This window comes from Chinchilla lanigera, unplaced genomic scaffold, assembly GCF_000276665.1.
Source record: "Chinchilla lanigera isolate Chin_1 unplaced genomic scaffold, ChiLan1.0 scaffold00036, whole genome shotgun sequence".
Taxonomy (NCBI): Eukaryota; Metazoa; Chordata; class Mammalia; order Rodentia; family Chinchillidae; genus Chinchilla; species Chinchilla lanigera.
In genome coordinates this window covers 11,444,128-11,467,400 of record NW_004955437.1, presented here as the reverse complement: position 1 = coordinate 11,467,400, position 23,273 = coordinate 11,444,128, and the positions used below count along the sequence as shown (strand labels likewise).

General features: G+C 41.0%; 1 protein-coding gene across 1 annotated transcript in view; it reads left to right on the top strand.

Annotated features, from left to right (window-relative positions):
- The window catches only part of LOC102006164 (24-hydroxycholesterol 7-alpha-hydroxylase), a 52,489-nt gene extending 29,868 nt beyond the window's left edge, over window positions 1–22,621 (top strand). Inside the window, exons 9-12 of the mRNA XM_005389856.2 lie at window positions 8,194–8,289; window positions 9,140–9,228; window positions 19,566–19,653; window positions 22,296–22,621. Of these exons, the coding sequence (XP_005389913.1) occupies window positions 8,194–8,289; window positions 9,140–9,228; window positions 19,566–19,653; window positions 22,296–22,454 (432 nt within the window). The 3' untranslated portion in view covers window positions 22,455–22,621. The remainder of the gene's footprint in view (window positions 1–8,193; window positions 8,290–9,139; window positions 9,229–19,565; window positions 19,654–22,295) is intronic.
- The last annotated feature ends 652 nt before the right edge of the window (window positions 22,622–23,273 follow it).

Below are 23,273 nucleotides of genomic sequence, written 5' to 3'. Positions count from 1 at the left end.
TGACCATCTTTTCCAGAGTTGTGGAACAAATAAAGTTTGTGAACCAAGGTACCAGTGTATTTATCATATAGGACATGTTTTGAGAAATGTATACATTGTGGAATGAATAAATCAAGCTAATTATCGTATGTATTTTCATATACATTTAGGGTTAGAACATTGATTTACTCTCTATTAGCAATTTTCAAGAATATAATACAGTGGTACCTTGGTTCATAAACTTAATTCATTCCATGATTCTGGGGGTACTGGCTGAGTTTATTTTCGTGCAGGGAAGATGGCCAGGTTGTGTTCATCACCAGATGCAGAGTTCACAAACCAAGCATAATTTTGCCAAACACTTCACTTGGGAACTGAATTTTTTGCAAATAGAAGCACTTATGAGCCGAGGTATTGCTGTACGTTGTTATTAACCATAGTTGCTATGTTGTATAATAGATTTCTTGAATTTAATTCTAGTAGGTACCTGAAATTTTGTGTCCTTTGGCAAACATCTCCCTAAACTACCCATCTCCCCAGCCCCTGGTAAATACCATTTTTCCCCTGTTCTTCTGAGAGTTCACCCTTATTAGACTCCAGACATAAGTGAGATTAATTGTGTTAGTAATTTTCCCTTCATTGGGATGTAATAACTGGACACCTATAACGTAAAGGAGGAAAGGTTTCTTTTACTCACCATTTCAGGGGAAATTTCAGTTTCATCCATGAGTGGCTGGCTCCAAGGCAGAAGCAGCTTGGTGGAAGAAAGCTGTTCACCGTGGTGACTGGGAAGGGGAGTGAGAGGAGGCATCAGGAACAAGAGTATACCTTGCACATGAAGCCTCTAGTGACCTGCTCCTTCTGACTACGCCCCACCTCCAAATGTCAGACTTTGGGGAGACATTTTTTATCAAAATCATAGCATTCTACCCCTGGCCCCCAAAAGGCTCATGTTCATCTCATTATACAAAGTGCATTTAGACTCTCTCTAAGAGTTGCCAATGTCTTAACAGCTCCAGCACTGCAGTAAAGTCCCAAGTTCAAAGTCTCCTCTGAGATGCAAGGCAAACTCAGCTATGAGCCCCCATAAAAATAAAAAAATAAAAAAGAAAGGTAGTTCAACACTTCTAACATATAATGAAACAGGATAAACAATCCCATTCTAAAACGTGGAATAGGGGAATAGACAAAATAGGACTAAAGCAAGACCAATATCCTGCAGGGCGAACATAAGTCCTGTAGCCTTGTGTCTAGCACCCCGACAGATCTTGTGTCAAGAATTGAGCTTCAAGGGCTTAGATGGTCCCACCCCTACAGCACTGCCAATTGTAGCCTATGTGGCTTCTCTCTTGGGGCAGCTCTGCTCACTGCCTGCACCTTTCCTCAGTAGATGGTCCATAGTCCGAGCATTCCCACCTTTCCAAGCTCTCCCATTTTCTTTTCTTTTGGCTTTACTCTCATAGGTTCATACAGAACCCTCTCAGAGGTACTAGAAGGAGCTGTGACCCTGTCACACATTTTTCCCTGGCCGCCCAGATAATCTTTTCAAATCTGCATGGAAGCCTCCATGACCCTATAGTTCCTACACTCTGCATACCTGAAATACCAGTAGGGATGATGCTGAGATCTCCTGCTAGCCCAAGCAGTAGGTGGGCCTCGTTGGACCACAGCTGCAGCTACCTCTGATTACATACATAGCCAAACTCAGGGATATACTTCCCTAGGTGGCCTTGAATGACCAAGCTTCCCAAGACTGTCTTCATATGCACCAAGGCCCTGACTTATGGACAAGTTCTGTTCTGAGAGAACATTCATAAGTTGATTCATTCATAAGTTGGATTCATTTGTAAGTATGACAAAATGAATCTTATATACCTTTGACACAAATATATAATGTATATTGCTTTGTGCAACCTAGCAGTCCCCTTCATATCACCACTATTTTTCCTCTTGCTTCCAGATATCCTGGGCTCTGATTTAGCACTGTACTACTGTACACGTCACACTATATAGTAAGCACACAGCCATACAACTGTGACATGTCCAGCAGACATGTGAGGTACTTCCATGATTTGTTTTCATCTAAGGATATTTGTAATGTGAGATCCATTTGTATATGAAAATTCACAACTCAAACGTTCCAAAGTTGGGGACTTAATGGAAAAATTTAGTTTTACACTTTTAACCCTGCAGTGGATGGGCTCTTACTGGTTTCTAAGATCCCCTGAAGGCATCTTTGTTTTTTTCCTATATAAAAAATGGCAGCTTTTTAATGCTAATCTTTTTAACAGCTATGCAATCCTTTGCCTGAACTTTGGCAGGTACTTCCTTTCTGGTAAAACTGCAGACCTTTCCAATCATTTAGCTCTGCCATTTGCTTCTGGTTCTCACTGTACATCTGGCTAAAGGTAGCCACAGCAGAACATTGGGCCTTGAAATTTCATCCACCAGATTAATTAGTCAACTGCCCTTAACCTCAGTCTCCTGCAAAATCTTAGGATGTGGATAGTTTCTAGACAAATTTTCTGTTAAAATATAACACATATGCCCTCTCGTCCAACTGCCAGTAGAGTCCCTGTTCCCAAATGAAACCTCCTGAGCCTAGCCTTTACTGTTTACATTCCTATCATCATCCTGGTCTTCTGAGCCCTTACCAGTATTGCACATCAAGCACTCCTCACAGCATGCTAGGATTTCTCTAGGCAGCTTCTCCAAACCTTTTCAAACTCCTCCCATAAACCATTTCCAAAGGCTTCTGAACCCCACAGGGTCAGGTAACAATGACCCCATTTCTGGCACCAATTTTCTGTATTAGTCATTTTTCCATCTCTGAGACAAAATAACTCAATACCTACAATTTAAAAGAAAAGAGGTTTATTTTGGCTCACGGTTCCAGGGGTTTAGTCCATGGTTAGTTGGCTCTGAATCAGAAACAGCATGGTAGAAGGATATGACAGAGAAAAGCTATTTACCACATGGTGGCCAGGAAGCAGAGAATGAAGAAAGGAGCCAGGGATGAGAATACACCCTTCCAAATTACGTTCACAGTGAGCCATCCCTTCCAATCAGGACCAACCACCAAACATGAGACTTTTTAGGGACATTTTAGATCTAAACTGTAATAATTTACTGTTTATTATTCTGTACCTGGTTTATTTCACTTAACATAATATCTTCCATGTTCAGTCACATTGTTGCAAATGACAAGATTTGCTTCTTTTTAAGGACTCAATAGTATTTGTGTGTATGTGTGTCTATGTGTCTATGTGTGTGTGTGTGTGACTTTATTCATTTGTTGATGGATATAGGTTGATTCCATACCATGGTTATTATAAAGAATGCTGCAATAAACATAGGAGTACATATATCCCTTTGACACACAGATTTCATATCCTTTGAATATATGCTCAGTAGAGGGATAGCGGGACTATATGGTAGTTTTATTCTTACTCTTTAAGGAATTTCCATAGAATGTTCCATTTATGACTGTATTAATTTACATTCCAAGCCAATACTGTGCCAGGAAGAATTCCTTTCTCTGCACCTTCTCTAATGCTTATCTTTTGTCTTTTTGATAACAGAAATCCTGGCAAGTGTGAAGCATTATCTCATTGCAGTTTTGGTTTGCATTTCCCTGATGATTAGCGATGTCAAGCATTTTTCATATACCTGTTGATCATTTATATGACTTCTTTTGAGAAATGTCTGTTTAGATCCTTTCCCTATTTTTAATGATTTGTTTTCCTGTTATTGAGTTCTTGGATGTACTTCTGTATTTGTACTATTAACCCCTTATTACATGCATGGTTTGCAAATATATTCTAACATCCCGTAGTGTGTCTTTATTCTATGAATGTTTGCTTGGCTGTGTGGAAGCTTTTTAGTTTAATGTAAGCCTGTTTTTGCTTTTGTTGCCCTGCCTTTTTTTGCTCATATCTAAAATCTCGTTGTCTAGATCAGCTTTCTCTCTATGTTTTACTCTAGTGGTATTACAGTTTCAAGACTTATGTGTAATCCATATTGAGTAATTTTACATGGCATGAGATAAGTATCTCATTTCTTTCTCTTGCATATGGGTGTCTAGTTTTCCCAGTACCATCTATTGAAGAGACTATTCTTTCCCCACTGGGTGTTTTTGGCACCTTTGTTAAAAACTAGTTGAATGTAAATGTAGAGATTTATTTCTGGGATCTCTGTTCAGTTCCATTGGTCTATGTGTCTTTTTATGCTAGTACCATAATGTTTTGGTTACTATAGTTTTATAGTATATTTTGAAGTCAGATAATGTAATGGTCAAGTTTGCTTTGGCTACTCAAGGTCTTTCGCAGTTCCATATGAATGTTAGGATTTTTTTCTATTGCTGTGAAAAATGTTGTTGGAATTTGGAAAGCACACATGATTATATAATTCCATTATGTACCAAGTGACCTTGGATAGCTAACTATAAGTTGTGTAGCATGTTTTCATTAATAAAGCCAGAGATATAGCTCAGTGGCACAAGCACTTGCCTGGCAAGTACAAGGTCCTGAGTTCGATTCTCAGTACCAAAAAAAGTCATTAATAGAGAAATTTATCTGTTGGTAAATATTTTAGCTAAACTGTAACCTTTAATCATTTTGTCTATGTGAGCCTGCATCAGAATTGGTGAAATCCTATTTAAATCAAGCAGGTGGCCCCGATGGTCTTTCTTCTACTGATTCAACCCACAAGAATTTCTGAGCAGCAATGGGCTTAGGAGTTTGGGATGTGGAGGAAGTTCTTCTGGGTAACTGGAGGACACTGTCAGGCCAGAAGTCACAGATGAGGGAACAGGTAGCAGAAATGTCATGGATGATCTCACTTGGTGTTCAAGTCATCAAATGAGTGCAAAAGAGAGGGCCTTTCTGGGATAGGGTCTATGCACATTGCAGTTTCAGTTAAATATCTGTGAATATGTCAGGCAGAGCAATTTTTTTTTTTTTTTTTTTTTGGTTTAGATTGAGTTGATTTAGGGCCTGCATTATCCAGAGAGGTCACATTTAGTTAGTCTTCCATTTCTGTTTACCTTTTTATACATAGTTTGAGTCCTTGGTTTGAAACCAAGAAAATTTTGTAGTAGAACACACAAGAGGTAAAAATTTGAATTTTGTCCAAAAGTTACTTCTGCTTCCAATGAGGATAAAGTTTGTTTAACATATCCTACATAAATTACAGCATTTAGTTTTAGTTGATATATTGACAGGTTTTGCTTCTAACTAATCCAATTAATTACTTCAAATTATGAGTATTAAAGCATATAATTATGCTTTGTATGTAATTATGGGTATTAAAGTATGTAATCATCTACTTGGTGGTTAAATAGAGCAGTATTTTAATTACCCTGGTTTTTACAGTAACTTTTAATTGAACTTTTATTAAGCTCCATTTGTGTTCTGGTTAGTAGATAATTAGCTGAATTTCAGCCTGTTTATCAGACAGCAGATACTCTTGTTTTAAGCGTATAGATCCAATAGGTTTTTTTTTTTTAGGTTTATATCTAAATATTTCGTTCATTTTGGAACTTCTGTACTTGGTATTTTTAAAATTTTGGCTTTTTGGGGGGGGGATTTGGTTTTCTTTTTTCTGGTACTGGGAATCGAACTCATGACCTTGCACTTGCTAGGCAGGTGCCATGCTGCTGAGCTAAATCCCCAGCCCCTAAAATTTTGGCTTTTAATTGTGCATTACTTGTTTATAGAAATACAAGTGATTTTGTTTGTTGATGGTATATCTGCAACTTTGCTGAACTTACTAGTCTCTAGCACTATGTAGATTTCTTGGGATTTTTAATGCAGACAGTATTTTTATGTTTTACTTTGTGACCTGTGTGCCTTTTGTTTCCTTTTCTTTCTTCCTTGCATTGGTGGCCTTAACTTCTAGCTCCTTGTTAACTGCTCGTTTTGACAAGATATTGCTTTGTTTCTGATCTTAAGGAAAAAGCATTTCCATTTTTACCATTAAGTATGATATGGGAGTGTGTACAGTTTTTGTTGATATTCTTTGTCAAGTTAAAAATATTGCTTTATTTCTGGTTTGCTTAGAATTTTATCATGAGTAGGTGTTGGATTGTCTCTAGTGCTTTTTTGCATTGGTTGATGTAAGCATATGATTTTCTTCTTTAGCTTATTGATGTGGGTAGATTACATTTACTGATATTTTAGCACTGAATCAGCCTTTTATACTTGGAATCAGTTGTACTTGATCAAGGCGCATAATTTTTTTTCTAAATTGTTGCATTTGTTTTGACATTTTATTGAGAAACTCTCCTCTAAGTTCATGAGAGACAGTGGTCTATAGTTATTTTTTTAAATACTGCTTTGCCCATCATGAAAATCTCTTAAAAATGTTTTACGCTTTTACTGTCCCCTTCTCATCAATATTCAGATTCCTTTCTCTCCTTCCTTACCCTCTCTTGCACCTTGGCCTTTGTAGGACTTCCCCATTCTCAAGACTCCACATTTCTGATACCCACTTGACTCTCGCTACCCTTTCTGGAGTGACAACAGGTAATCCTGACTTTGCTTCCTTCTTCTGGAGGGGCCCACCTCGACATATTCTCTCCTTCACGATCTTTCTCTTCAATTGTTACATAAACCAAGATGGCGACTCCATAGCCTGGGCATAGTGTTATTTCCCTGCCCCAAGTGTTTCTTTGATACGGTCAGATCAGACATCTCTGCCTTTCATCAGCCTGGTACTTGGTGCTGCACCAGGAGCTTCTTTCTTACCTCCTCCCTCTTGCTAATATGAATTCTGTACCTAAGGACCTATTTGAAGCCTCCTGTCCTCTGCTAGCCTGATTTGTGGGCTGCAGCAATCAGCAATCTCCAACTCATGATCACAGGTTAATAGCAGCTAAAGAGGGGGTTGTCCCTACTAGAGGCCTGTCCCAGGGCCAACCCAGCCCACCCCACATATGTTAGGACCTCTGTGGCTGCTTTGGAGTCAGCCATGACCCCTCCAAGCCTCAGTTCAGCAGGGGTGAGATACACATTAGGATTGGGATCTCACAGGTCTCCGCTTTTGAAAATGGACAGAGGGCACCAGCAAGAGCCTCACCCTTCCCGGTTTGGGATCTGGCTCGCCAGCGCTGCTGGTACGGAAATCACCCAGCCTCAGACAGTGATTCACTCCCACCAGAGACAGCAGGGGTTCACCTGGGTTAAACACTGATGACCCCACCCATATTCCATCCTCTCCTGTCAACCAAAGGCCGATTTTTAGTTGTAGGTGTACCTTTTTTGGATATATAAATTTGAAGTATTTTGCTCAGGAGGACATCCCAAAATTGTACAGTGTTAAATAGACATGGCTTATGATAAATAGCATGAGAGGGACCTCAAAATATTTCACTTCAGGGAGTTTGGGGGCTACCTGATGATCGCAAAACTTGGGGGACCTTGTCCTGTGATTCCTGGATATGATGATGAAAGAGAGACTCAATAAATCCATTTTTAGTTTTTGGTATAGGTTGTACAGATCATGAAAACGTCTTGTCTTTGAATTGGGAAGGATGATGTTGACTCTCCTGTTGGAGAAAGCACTGCTTATCCTCTGTCCTAGGTGCTCTGCAACCCCAAAGAAAACCAGCCAAATAAATGCCCGTGTTTGCTTTTTCCTCTGTCTTCTCAACCAGTTGTCTTTAAATTCTTTTTGCCCTTATCGCTGCTGCTAATTTCCTCACCAAAGGAAAAAGAAAAAGCATCCAAAACAAAAGGAACAAGAAATCCACTGCCCTTCCCTGGTACTCTCATCAGTGTCCCCAAGAACAGGACACCAGTGTGCCTGTCTTCAGTGCTACTCTAGCTGTTGTCCTTGTCTCCAAGCCTGATGATTTGTCCCACAACATAGAGATCCATCATGGTTTCCATCAAGAACACTTGCTGCCGATGCCAGCCTCAAACATCAGAAGTTGCACTGCACTCTACCTAAACTAGTTCATAAAACTTTGTCATTTACCTAGTATCCTTCCGTGTTACCAAATACATGTGAGCATGTGACGAATAATCAGAATTTGAAATCAGTCGTGGCATAAGCTGAGTAACAGAGATGATTGGTCCAGGAAGATTAGATTTTTCTCACAATCAACTTAAAAATAAAATGTTTATGTCTTTGCTGTAATATAGTTGTAGCATTGTTTTTAATGACCCAAACACTTTTCAAAACAGATTTTAGAAGCTGATTTTTCTCCCGCAGAATTACATAGTTCCGTCTGGTGACTTGTTGATGTTGTCTCCATTTTGGCTGCACAGAAATCCGAAGTATTTTCCTGATCCCGAATCATTCAAACCTGTGAGTTGTGTGCTTCCATATACATCATCCTTTGATTTTAATTTCTTTTTTTTGTCAAGAGTGTGAATTCATAAATTAACTAATACTACATGATACTTATCTGGTAACTGTGAAAAAAGTTCGCCATAAAGTGCATTAGATTGGCAGTGTAGAAGGTACCACATTCTCAGATCAGATAGAAAAACTTTTTGGAATAAGCATCCACTACCTTGAAATAAATTTTTATCTGGAACCAGAAAGGCATGCTCAGTAAATACACCTGGTTCTAAAGGAAGACTTGTTTCATATTCTTTAGGCAGTTGTTTCTGTTACTGGTTTCCAAGGAATACACAAAGTAAAAGTAAAGCAAATTAAAACACTGATTTGTCATCTCTCATGATCTGAGCTACAAGGCTGAACAGACAGTCTTTAGACACACATTTCATTCATGTTCTGCGTTTAGGTAAAACTTCCAGCAAAGCTGTGATTGTATCCATTCTGTACACCTCTCTCCCACAGGGTGGCTACTGGTGCCTTATTATTAAATTTATTACCAAGAGCAAGTTCATGATGGAGCCTGAGTCCTTATTATAAATATTGTTCCTCTTCTTAGGTCCATTCTGTGGTTGATTTACATTATCATTTACATTTACCACTTAACAGAATTCTTCTTAAGCCTTTTTATTTATAAGTTCATGTTCCAAAAAAACCCAGTTGTGTCTGATATTAATAACAGGTTGGAAAAAATTACCAACAACCCTGAGACTCTGTATGCAGAGATTAGCTGTACAAGGTCATTTTTAGCTTAGAGAAATAAAGTGAAGCTTATTTATATAAGACTGATCTGGGGAAAAATGTTTTCTTCCCACAGGAACGTTGGAAAGAGGCAAATTTAGAGAAGCGCACGTTCTTGGACTGCTACATGGCATTTGGAGGCGGGAAGTTCCAGTGTCCTGGAAGGTCAGTGAGGCACAGAGGCCAAGTGGTCCAGCGTCTGTGGAGCAGACAGCTGGAACGGGGAGCCCTGGCTTCGCCCCTCTCCGCCTTGTCGTCAGATTCCAGGGAAAGCCGGAGAGCATGGTTAGCTTGGTTGGCTGGACGGGATGCTAGGTGACATCTCTGGGGGTGCGTCTGTGATGACTGCTGACAGAGTAAAGATGACAGCAGTAGGTAGATGCCAGGGGAGCAAGGCTCGTGGATCAGACACTCAGCTTCCAGTAGTGGGTAGTGTACACTGCTGTGAGTGCTCCTTTCTGTACACACAGATAAATATTGCTTCACCTACACAGCCCATCTGTCATAGATGCTTGCTGGAGTCATCAGACATCATTTGCATGGAGAACAGCACCACCTTAGTTTTTCTTTACAGGATTCATTTGCTTTTGCAGACCTCTTCCTTGATACCCTTTATAGCTCACCTGGCCCTGAGGGCTCCTCTTCAGTGTGATTTGCTGTTCTGGTGCAAGTGTTCCTCATTTCAGGAAGTTGTACTTATGGTATTTATCCAAGCAGAAAAGCAGTTTTGAACACCCCCCTGCTAAACATCAGGGATCATGTGCTGAGGAAAACCACTGCAAACCCCAGCTTTGCAGGATTTGCTTCTTTAAAACATCTCACTGTGTAAATGCACAAGCCCATTCAGTGCTGTATCTCAGAAATTGGAGTTTCTTGATTTAAAAAGTTAGTTATGTTCATAATTTGAACAGAACAGTAGTCCCTGTTCATATGTATGACTTTTACTCTACAAACATCCATTCCATTCCCCCTTTACATGCTTTTAGTAATGTGCCTCTCTCCACAAATGTATTTAGTCTTAAGTCAACCATGAAAATTTGAACCTCCTTCTTAGAAACAATTCTAGAAACCTGAGCCTGAGCAAATTGATGCCTGGGGTGTCCCTGGAGACCACTTATTTGTCCTAGGCTAGGTCAGTGACCTAAACTGGCCAATCATACAATAAGGAGAGACTTTTCTTCCATAATTAGAAAAGAGGCCCCTTCACTCATTGCCGGAGATGTGAGGGAAAAAGCAGACAGCCCCAGTTGTTTATAAAGGATCAGGCCTTATCTGCGGCCATACCACCCCGATCTCAGAAGCTAAGGCTGGGCCGGGTTAGTACTTGGATGGAAGACAGAGGATCATGCTTTGAGCTGGGGCAGTCTGCAGACGACATAGCAGAGATATGGAAAACCTGGGTTCCTGTGAAGTCATCATCTCACTGAAAGCATCAGCTGTGAAGAGCTCATCTACTTTCTGTTATGTTAAATCATGAATGTTGTTATCCTTTAAGGCAGTCAAGGGTGTCAACATGCTAACATACCCACTAGAAAGCTCCCAAAGTTAAATGGTACGATAGAGCGTCAGTTGCTTTGGGAGGCTTAAGTTTAACCACTACCACCAACCATCGTGTTCACCCTGCCTCTTGTTACTTTTACTGTAGAAAAGCAGTTTTTTTTTTTATCTTAAAGAGAAATAAAAAAACTAACAACAACAATGAAGACAAAAACAAAAACAACACACAAAAAATAAAAACAATACATGACCTCAAAACAAAATGATAGGAATTACCAGTGGTTGCTACATTACATACTGTTACCTTCAATGAAGTTGCTCAGTCCACCAGATGTAAGAATGCAAGATTGATCAAACAAAGACAATAACAAGTAATGAAAAAAAATTGTAAATGACACAGAGCTTCACCATACAAGATGGTAGGAATTCAACAATAGTTCTTATATTGCATATTGTTGTCTTCAAATCAGTCATTCTGATTACCAAATACAAGCATGCAAAATTGGTCAAGAAAAAAGAAAATTTTAAGCATTAACTGTTGCTTTCAATAAACCACCGACATCAGCAGTACACCTATCCCAGATATCCTTGTATATACATATACATTTTGTTTTCATTTTAAAGAGAAAAGAGCAAAATAACAAATTAACAAAATACATAAAACAGCCAAAAAACAATAAAAATGATACAGAATTTCAAAACAAGGTGATAGGATATTAACAATGGTTGCTATATTATATAATGTTATCTTTAAAGTAGTTGCTCACATAATAAGATATAGACATGTAAGATTTAACTGTTCCTTTCAATAAACCAATAGAAATTAGTAGTACAATTATCTTAGCCATCTTTGTGTGTGTGTGTGTGTGTGTGTGTGTATATATACACACATATTTTTTTCTCTTCCTTGTTTCTTTTTCCTCTCCCCTCCTTCATCTCAGTTGCTCCTTCCTATTTGAGCAGTTTCTTTCCCTTTCATAATATCTATTGCACCCTTCAGATTTTATTTACTTGTTCAGGTTCTTATAGTAGGGAGGCAATACAATGTTTACACATGTAAGTCTGATTTATTTCACTTATGAGTATGGTCTCTAGCTGCATGAAGTTACCTATAAAAGCCTGCAGTTTATCTTTCTTTATAGCTGAGTAATACTCCAGTGTATAAAAATACCACATCTTTTTTATCCATTCCTGATGGATATTTGGGTTGTTTCCAAGATTGAGCTATTTCAAATTGCACTGCTATAAACATGGGTGCACATATATTGCTGTGGTATGATGTTTTCAGTTCTTCAGGAGAAATACCCAGGAGGGGAATAGCTAGGCTGGATGGGACTTCCAATCCTAGTTTGCTGAGGAATCTCCAGACTGATTTCCACAGTAGTTACACCAGTCTGCGCTCCCACCAACAGTGGAGAAGAGTTGCTTTTTCCCCACAGCCCCTCCAGCATTTGTTATTGGTTGATTTCTTGATGATAGTCATTCTTTCTGGGGTGAGATGGAATCTCAGTGTTTTAATTTGCATTTCTCAAATGACTAATGATGTTGAACATTTTTTCATGTATTTATTTGCCATTTGTATTTCTTCATCAGAGAAATGTGTATTCATCTCAGATGCCCATTTTTGTATTGGGTGTTTGAATTTGGGGGGCCTGATTTTTTCATTTCTTTATATGTTGTAGACAGGAGTCCTTTGTCTGAGGGACAGTTGGCTAAAATTTCTTCCCAATTCGTGGGTTTTCTTTTTATCCTGTTGATGATTTCTTTTGATGTGCAAAATCTTTTCAATAAGAGGAGATACCATTTGTTGATTCTTTGAAGTATTTCCCTTGCAGTTTGGTTTTTGTTCATGAGCTCTCTGCCTACCTCTGTCTTCAAGACTCCACCTCCTTTCTCTTCCAGTAGATCTAGTATTTCTGTTTTAATATTTAAATCTTTAAGCCATTTTGACTTTATTTTGGTACATGGTGATAGGCATGGATGTAGTTTTAGTCTTCGGCATGTGGAAAGCCAGTTTTTCCAGCACCATTTATTAAAGAGGCTATCTTTCTTCCAGTGAACATGTTTGGCCCCTTTGTCAAAGATAAGGTGGCTGAGTGTGTTTGTGGTTGCGTCTGCATCTTCTAGTCTGTTCCATTGGTCTTCAGAGGATCATTAAGCATTGAAGCGTGTGGTAGAGGCATCTGTGATTTGACTGTTACTGGGGCCAGTGACAGGGTGATGAGGAGCAAGATGGAAGCAGATGTTGGCCCAGTTAGGAGGGCCCCTTAGCCTGCGTTAGGAGTTTGTATGCAGCTCGCAAAGCACTAATGAAGCACCAAATGGTTTGGGGTACAGTGGATCCATGTGGGGCATGACTTAGTTGTATGGTTACATTACTTTCCATGTAGGAGGCATGGCATGGTTAAATATGCAGACTTAAAAGGTCATTAGCTGTAGGGATCAAGAAAGAGGAGGGACACTAGGTGGCTTTGAATCTATAAAGGGCTGGACGAGATGGTGGGAATGAATCAACTAGAAGTAGAGCAAGCTTGGAGGCAAGGTATGAAGCCTTCTTTGGGAAAATGAGTCTGAGGCACAGCAAAATAGATACCATATAATAGTCACGGTGAATTTCTTAGAGACCGAATGCCAAACTGCAACCCCAAACCCACTTATTTATTGCAAAGTGCCAATACTACAATTAAACCTGAATACTTTTTAGTTTAGAAAAACAATTTATTAACATCCTTTGTCTTAAAAGAAAAGCATAATAACATCTGTACCACAGGTTCACCACCACTGCCATGTAGCAAAAATCTATAGGCAAAGTGCTAGTGTTGAGGATATCTAACCTGTTAAAAACCTCACTGAGTCTAGCTTTCTGTTAAGGTTCTGGACTTGCATTTTAAACAGCCAACCTATAAAGTGTTTTGTTTTTAAAGAGATAAAATAAAAATTGTTCAGAAGAGCAAATGACTTCATGTAGACAGTGTATAGCAAGATAGATCTTTCCACTAGAAATTTAATCCCACAAATCCTTAGGATAAACACCAGAAAATTACACCCATTACTAATTGAAGTACAGGAGCCAACTTGCTTTCTCATGTACCAAAAACTCAGTGAGTCAGAGAAAGCTGCCTGTGACATAACCAACAACCGTGCTTGAGATGAACACACACAGCGATCACCTCTCTGGGTCTGAGCCATCAGGTGGTATGCAGGTCACTCCTTCTCATGAGTGCACAGGGAAGGCTTTGCTGATTTCCCTGCATGAGCACTGTGGCTGTTGTCAGCTGCCCACCAGAAGTGAGGATGGAAGAACTGGAGTTCTTGCAGTAACGGGGCACTCCGAAAGGTCTGCAGGAGGAGCCCCACACTGGATACTTCTCTACTGTCCGAGGGGTTTTGAAAAACAATCAGGAGAAAGCCCTGTGAACTACCAGGCTTCTGCAGAAGCAGGATGCAAAATACAGAGTCTCCTTGCAGTGAATGGTCTCATCTAAAACCCTGGGGTTTCAACAGAGAGGTAAAAAGGGATTCCAATGTTAGAGGACATTGAGCGGCATCTCTGAAAGCTGGTGACCTGGGTACAGGGGCATGTGCTTGCTGTGTCTCCTCCTGGCAGGCCCACTAGAGCTGACAACCATGGATTTATCTTGCTTCCCACCCCTGCAACTGTAGGTACCCTTGTGTGGAATGATGTGGGTTGAATTCCAGTGTAAAACAACCACCCTGATCTTTGCAAGATGAACCAGCGTAGGAAGAACGGCATTCTCCAATGAGAAGAGGGTGTAATAGGAGTCAGGCTACAGTATTTGAGAAGTGGAAATGAGGTGTGGATTTCTAAGGAATAGAAATATAATTCTGTGTGTGTGTGTGTGTGTATGTGTGTGTGTGTATGGGGGTCCTTCATGTATCAAGGGCAATGATAGGCAACAAAGTGGATATTGAATTTCTAATGAAAATCACTGCTATTGGAAACTTAATCAAAAGCCTGGGCACAGCTAATACTAGACTGCTGGTGCTCTTCTCATTCTGCTGAACAGGTCTTTCTCAAGCACCCAGTATAATATGACTCTTCTGCCATTCAGTTTATTGAATGTAGACTGTGTCAGGCAGGGTTCTGAGAGTCACCCCAGAAAACAAACCAGCTGAAGATCTGTCTCCCAGGTCTTGTGTTCTGACTCAAGCCTCTTCATTAAAACTGTGATACTTCAAGGCACTAGCTGATCCGGTACCTGGGGACGTGGACAGAGCCGCATGAAGGCAGACAAGCACTTGGCAACAGATTCCTGTGGGATGCGCCCTGTGACTCAGTGGCACAGAAACTGCCATCATGAGCAGAGAGGGCCCAGGAGGCTGCAACGTGAAAGGAGTCATGGAGGCACCTTGCTACAAGACTTTGAAAGAAGAAAAGAATTCAGAACCCATATGAGTGCAGCAGTGCACCTACACATTGACACCAAGACTGCTGTGTTTGGATTTGTGCAGCTCATTTATCCCTATACATTTGTGCTGATGTCATTTTAACAGCTGTGCCTTATCCAGTAAACAACTTTTGCACAGTCTTATGTTTGAGGAGTGTTGTCCATAGCTTTCTCCCTTTTAGACTTAGAAATAATAGATTATATTTGAGGAGTGAGCAACTAATTGAAAATCCAGTTTATTCCAAGGCATATGGTACAAAAGCAGATGTATCTCCGCAGCTCTAGCTGGTAGGTGTGATTGAATGAGCATATGTACTTGCGTAATTGTCTCTTATCATTGCCACTAAGAGCGCGTCTGTCTTTGAAAATATCTGAGAAGGAAGAGGTCAGGGGTGCAGGTGGGAGGAAGGGAAAACGCTGAATCCTGAACCTGAGAGCCGGGCTGCTGGTTCCCCTGTTCATTTTCAGCCACACCACTCTCTTACAGCTCAGATAAGGAGCCGTGACTCACTTGAAGAAGCACAGAAACCTTTGCAGAATTGCAGTCATTATCTGCCCAGCTGTTTCATCTTGACACTTCACATGGAGCCATGATTTAAGTCTGCCAAGAACTGAAGAAGCAATTTGAGTGTGGTTTTTAATACTTAGGCAAAACATGCTTTTTTTCTGACCCAAATTTTCAGAAAGGAGCTGAAAAAACTCACATGATCATCACAATAGATGCAGAAAAAGCATCCCACAGAATCAACACTCTTTCTGGTAAAAGCACTCATCAACCTAAGAATAAAAGGAAAGTTCCACAGTCATGTGGTGCTGGCACAAAGACCAACATGCAGACCAAGGGAAGAGAGACCCAGGTACACTGGGCAAGTGATTTCTGACAAGAATGCTGAGGCCTTGCAATGTGACGGGAACATATTGTCAACCTTCACCACCGTGTGCATAAATAACGGAGCAAAGCTAGACCCTTCCCTAACATCAAGTACAGGAATTACCTTGGTCCTTTTTCTTGAATATGGAGGTGTGAAAGGAGGCACCCAAAGGTCTGCAGGTAGCTCATACATCTGGGAGTTCCCCATCTAGGAGGAGGAGCTGCAGGAGCACTTTTAGAACAATCCTGCTGCATTCTGGAAGACTAGGCCCCTGGCCTGAACCCAGTTTCTCAACAGCACAGAAGAGGGCATCCCAAATCGAGCAGGGCTGAGGTTTTCCATCCTTCCCATCTGCTTTCTCATGTTTCCTCCTGTAAATATTTCCTATTCTATTTTCATGTTCTCACCTTCTGCTTCTCTTCCAATTTATGCCACTCCTATCTTCCCATTGTATTCCATCTTACTTTCTTCATTCATCATAAAGCATCTACCTGCACACTCTTTCTGATTACGCCCTTACTACTGCTGTTCCCAGCCCACAGTTTGGTGCCCCACCCATAGCGTTTTGTGTGTCACTGAGATATTCTTCCTAACAAATTGGATAGCGTATACTAAAATTAGAAAGTTTGGTAAATTATATCTGCTGAAATATTTTTCCTTTCTGCTTGTCAAGTTTCTCTCGTTAACAAATCTCAAAATGTGGTCTTCAGACCACGGACAGGAACAGTATCGGGGGACTTGTAGGAAATGAGGTTCCTGTACCTCATCCCGGAGCTCCTGGATCAGAACCCGGGGTGAGGTCCAGCTGTCGGTGTTCTCACAAACCCTCCAGGAGATTCCAGTACACGGTAAAGTTCGGGAACCGTAGGTCTGGATTATTTACCTCCTGCCCCCAAATTGATTTTATGTTCCTAAAAGATTTCTTAGGGGAATGAGGTTATGGGAAAAGCACTTCCCCTTGAACTTGAATAGCTGTGCTCCCATGCATGACGCCTGCGAAACTACGCCTGCCCACTGGCCTCACCCAATTCCAGGCAAGAGCATGCTATTTTCATAAGCTGCAGCTGGTAGCAGCTCGGGACGCTTTGCAGCTCCTGCTCCTGGCAACAGCAATGGTTTTCCAGCCCATGCTGCCATTGCCTGCCATGACTTCTAGGAGGAAAAGAGATTTTCTTTATAAAAGAAGACTAGCCCTCAAGATCAAGCATTTACACAGGCTTTCACTAACTACTACCTGCACCCCGGCCTCCCTTCTGTCTGTCTCTCACAGCTGCTTTCCTGTTCTGGCGGCTCCGGCTCTGGGAAGCGTCCTTTGCTTCACCCATTCCTGGCTTTCCCTGTTTGTTCACGCTCCTGAAATCAGATCTTTATCAACCCAGTGTCAGGTGACTTTTACTGTTTTCTAGCCCTCTCCTTGGCGCTGTCTCTCTCTCGATCCCCTTATGACAGATAGATTAATGTTCCTGAAATAATAATGTCTGGTTGTCACTCGTGAAGACTGGTGCTCAGCAAGTCCATTTATTTAAAGCCTGTTCTTCCTCCACACCGAACTCCGGCTTCCCCTGCATGTACCAGGTCAGCGTGCTCCTGCCAGACCACACATCCCACGGCCACCTAGTCACCACCTCAGCCACACCCTTCCTTCGATGGCTAGCATGCACCGTCACCTTCCCTTTCCCTGTCATCCCGGCAGTGTGTTCTTCAGGACTTTGTATTCTTGATGCCTGTGTAATGTTCCTTGAGCCAAGGGAAAAATAACCCAAGTACTAAGTAGTTGAGGAATTTTCAACATGTCTGTATTTTAATATGTTTTATTTGTAGAGGTGTGATAGTCTTCTAAGTGTAAAAAAACAAATCTGGGATAAATAATATTCCTCATTATTTTTACCGTTGTGTCATTACAAGTATTAACAAAACATTTTTAACACAAACACAGCTCAGCTTGCTTCTGAGAGCTTTTGTAAAAATTCAAATTTGTGAAGCCCTTCTCTTTGATATAAAAGGCTTTTAATGTCACAGATTTTCTTGTGTTTTAGACATCAAACAAAACTCAATAACATAGTAAAAGCCTAAAACACACTATATTTTATTTTTGCCATAATTCCTCCCCCAGATACCAGTGGATAATTGAGATAATTCTACGAGTGTATGCAAATATTTAGATTTGAAAAAAATAAGATTTTTTCAGCACTAATTTTATTATGGCACATTATTAATTAAGCTTACTTTTCCCTTAAGCTATCAAAATTGTTATAAGCACTACTAAAAGTCATGTTAATATTAATGCTATTTTAGTAGCTAATATTAATTTAATAACCAAACTAACAACACTAAAAAATAAAAGAAGAAAAATATTACAGTCTCTCTAATTCAGAATACACATATCATTTGGCCAAAAGCCTGTATTATAGTTTATTTTTAAGGGAAATACAGTTTTATCATTTTTAAGACTATTACAGAATCTCAGAAATGCCTTATAATTTGTAGTGGGATACTATTTTAATGAAATGGTAAATATTATTTCTAATTGTTTCCCTTGTTGAAAAATTTCTATCATTTCTTTTTTTCTCATTCAATTTCCATAGATTTTTTCTTAATATATACATTTCTGTTTGAAAGCTCTAAATGTGTTCATTTTAATTGACAAGTGAGAAGAGTATGTATTTATGGCGCTTCGACATGCTCATATGTTGTGGAAGGACTACCTCAAGCTGCTTCACGTGTGTGTCACCTGACATACTTACTGTGTGTGTTGTGAGAACACGAGAAGCTAGTGCCCTAGCAGTTCTCACACATACACTACATTGTTAAAGGCCTTGATGCAAAGTACATTCCTTGAACTTACTCCTCTTGACGAACTGAAATTATGTCCTTTAGCTAAGATCTCCCCCACTTCCCAAACCTGGCCACTGAGAACCATCGTTTCTAATTGAAATAGCCCCACTATTTCTAGAATGTTTCCAGTTGTTCTTCTAAATCAGAACACCGACCTTGTTCACATCACTCGTGTGTTTGGCACACTCTGTCAGTGACGGACGAAGCATTTATTGAAGCTTCTTATGTATAATAATGCTTAGAGAAGCCTCATTTTCACACATCGATGTAATTTCTCTAAGTGTGATCAATCACTGGCTCCAGCGCTTTTAGGGTCACAATCCCAAGGGGTCCCATGCAGTTCACTCCCATGAACAGGCTCCTCCTGCCCTGTCCCGCTTCATGTCCTCACCTTGCCCCCAGCATGGACAAGCAGCGTGCAGCCCCCAGGTAGCCGGATTCCTTCTCAGTGCACGCAGCGGGACAGGGCATGCCTCTGCCTTGGGGACCATCTTGGCCAGCTCCACGACGCTCTTCAGAGTCGTCTCCTCCAGGTCCCTTGTTGTAGTGTCTGCGAGGACTTGCATGAGAAGGCATTGAGAGATGGATGGCGAGATGGGGGAAGAAGGGGCGGGGAGGGGCAGAAGACAGGAGTGAGGATGTGTCGTGTACACACGCCGGTTCCACACAGGAGTGTGATCGTTATGCACTGCACACGTGCACTAACTAAAACAAAGATAAATCTAAAAGAAATGAGTAAATTCTTACTCTGTACCTTCAATAGGAGAAGATTATTTAAAAAGCATATTTGCTCTGATACACACACACACACACACTTTCTGGATATTCTCTGGTAGTTGGTACTTACACAACTTTCACAGCTAAACACCAATTTTATGCTTTTCCTTAGGTGGTTTGCTCTGTTGGAGATTCAAATATGTATTATTTTAATACTTTATAAGTATGATTGTAGTCTTCTGGACCCATTACCAAAGCAGGTAAGTATTTCAGAATTTTGAATATCATGATAACTTTCAGATTTGATATGACCTCTGACTCCTTCATTTTCATTGCTGGAGATGAGCTAACGACTCTCTCACTTGGGCCTGAGCTCGGTGGAATCAGGCTGAGAACATTCCTGGTCTCCTTCATTCAGGGTCTCCTTATTGTGCCACAGTGCTACATGGCCAGGACCAAATATCAGTGTTTCTGCAACTACCAGTGTGAGGGCCTCCTCGCTGGCCTTCCCAGATTTGACTCTTTTTCCTGGGCTAAACAAACATGGCCTTAGCTTTGACCTTGTATCCCCAGAAAGGGAAGTGTTCTCTAGGTCTGAAAGTAGCCAGGCATTTTGGATGCATGTCATATCCTTGGTCCACTAGGAAAGCAGTGTCGTAGGAAAAAAACTGCCCCAGGGGAAACAGAAAGCAGAAAACGCAGTGGGAAAGGCCATCACTTTACCCCTAGTGGCGGCATGGAATACTGCAATCATTTATCTCCACAGTGGATCTGTTCTAGGCTGTCAGTGGCCCTCAAACCGGCCTGAGCATCAGAGCCACCTGGGGGCTAGTGAAGGAAGAGCACAGGTTGAAACTAAAAAATAAGCACTGCAGTCTTGAGACTGTTCATGGAACATTTTGATTTAATGTTGCAGCACGTCAGTCTCATAAGACAAACGTATGGAGGGATCTATGTGTGTGTGATAAAGAAACTATATTACAGACATGAACCTGTCAACAATTTCCATTGATTTCTTTTGTACTTCTGGTTTGAGCTTAACCATGAATGCTAAGGAGCTCTCCAAATCTTGGCATGTAGGAGCTCCCAAAGCACCCTTCCCCAGGGCTCTCAGCTGCCTGCTGTGTTGTGGGCAACATGCAGATCAGAGTCAAAGTTTATAGACCTCACACACTAGCTCTCTGGTCTACCAAGTTAGATGCCACAATTTTTCCCAGAATTGACTCAGCATTCAGCTATTCCCTGGCCACCAAGAAGACCCAGAAATGTTTGCCTATTCCTATGTGATGACATCAGTGAAAATGATGGAGATCAGTAATTGTGATCAGCTCCCATAGGCAAGAATATTCCTAGCACTTTCTTCCTGACAAAAGATTCCATCCCCTACATTTAATTTCTATTACTGTTTTGTGTACCTCTTATTTTGCTTTGACACCAATCAGAACATTGTTTAAGGAAATGTTATCTCAGTTTGTAAAATGTACACATCTGAGTAAATTCCCATGATCTCAAAGAGCACTTTATTTCACAATCCTTATTTTAGAAACTATTCGAGTTGCTTTAATACGTTACAAAATGAAGTGGTCAGAAATTGAGGAAATGACTTTCAGATTATAGCCTCTCCCGGAAGGGTGTGTTCTGAACACAATGTCCACTGCAGGGCAATCAGGGATTGTGGAACCTGCTCTTTACAAGAATTTACCTGCCAGCGTAGCAAAAATCAAACATTAGAACCCCCAGTTTTAATTTTCAAGTAGCCCAGAGTTTTATTTTAGGTGCTGGGGATCAAATCCAGGGCCACATGCATGCTAGTCAAGCACTCTACTACTGAGCTATCCCCAGGCCCCAATGCTTTATTTTACTCAAAAAGTATTAATAAATTAATTTCACTTCAATTCCCTCCCACTAGGAAGCAATCAGGAGACACTACAAAGCGTTGAGAATCCTGGCTGGCAGGAGAGTCCTGTTCCCGGAATGGGTATGCAGGTCCTTAGAGTGCTCCTGAAACAGCTTGTAGCACACTGTAGCTCATGCAGTGGGCTTGCACTTGTTCAGTTGTGTTCCATTTTCACTTTCTTTTGGGCCGTGGATCCTCAGGAAATCTCAGCATTTAAAGATCCTTTTCTAGAAAAGTACATATTTCTTAATATATGGTTGTGGGTCCAGTCTGAGTGGCCCCATGGGAACCCTGCCGCTCATTTCTTCAGCCTCCCCAGTTCTCCTGCTAAGGAGTCAGGTGGGGCCCTGCCACCTTCAGACGTGGAAACGGACTGATCATCGACCTTGAATGTGTCCCCACTGTTCCCCCACAGAATGGGTTGCTTTTCTTTTTCAATCCCCTTATCCTTACAAAAAAATTGCATTCTTTATAATACTCCTTCCCCCACCCCCACAAAGACTCACACCTTGTTCATGGCTAGGGAGAAAAGTCACATTTGAAACCAAAAAAGAAAATGTGTTTTTGGAAAATCAGGATCACAAGTACACTGTGCCAGTGTTTCACACCTCCGACTCCAGGTGGCTCTTAAACACCTATGACATGTGAGATTGTGACCTCAGCCCCTGCTCACAAGGGAGGTGTCACAGCCTTGGAGCCAGGAATGCAGAAAGGCCTGATTTACCGTGTCCTCTTTATTCAGATAAAGAGAACACAACAGTGCAGGTGTGTCCAGGAAGAGACTGTTAGAATCAGATACAGTACTTTCTCCTCCTTTTCCGTCCTGAATAGAGCCAGAGTGCATGCTCTGTTCTCAGAGTGCTTTTCGGTTCTCATCCATGCAGATGCTTCCAGAACCCCGCACCCTGTACTTTCTAGAGAAAATTGCAGGTGAATGAACCGATGTCTAGAACAGTTGGCTTATGTCGCTTAATGTCTATCTCTCTTCTGCCTTTCTGCTTTTAGAGTCATCTCCACGTGGTGGGTGTCCCCCAGCCAGAAGGACAGTGCCGAATTGAATATAAACAGAGACGTGACGTTTGCCAGGACCCAAGAGAGCCAGGGCCTTCTGGAGGAGCCACGCCACCAGCCACTCACCTGGCGTCTGGCCAGCACAAGGGGTGATGTCACCCCACACACACTAACCTGACCCATAACAGCCATTCAGAATAACAAAGTTACTGATTTCTAGAAACTTCTTTTGTTTACATCTCTCTTAGTTACCTTTCTCTTGCTGAGACAAAATACCTGACACCCAAAATTAAGGAAGGAAAGGTTTATTTAGCTCCAGTCTGTGGAGGTTTCAGCCCATAATCAGCTGGCTCCAAGGCAGATTGGCATGGCACAGGGCCAACAGTTCAAGGCAGCAGAAGACAGCAAAAGCAGGAAGAGCAAAAGAGCAGAAGAGCAAGCCTCTTTCCCTGCCTTATATTGTAAGCAGGCTACCCCCATCTGCACCTCCAAGGGCAGGTGTAGCACTTCTACCATCTCCGTGCCCTCTTGCACAGGATTAGGACTTTTACAAAGTAAGGACCCTAGCTCCCCCTTAGTTAACCTTCTAAACTTCTCAAGTTGACACAATGTATCAACCATTATAATCTCTTAACTAGTAATTGGAACTCTTAAGCTCTGTTAATACTTTATTGTAACATGCCCTAAGTTAAAAGTATAAATAAAGTAGTTTTCTAAAACCTATGAGGAAAGCATCATGCCTTACATTTCTCCATCTTTTACACGCAGGACAGCATCTCCTCTATAACAAATATTTAATAAATGCGTGTTGGTTGATGTGTTTATGCATATTTTAGTAAAAGTAGAAGCACTGGTGACTCTAGGTGTTTGAAGTTAATGTGACGGAGTTAATACCATGTGTTTGCTAATGCATGGAAGCACAAATGCTGTACTGCCCTAAGGCAGATAACTGTATTTAAGAATTACAACTGA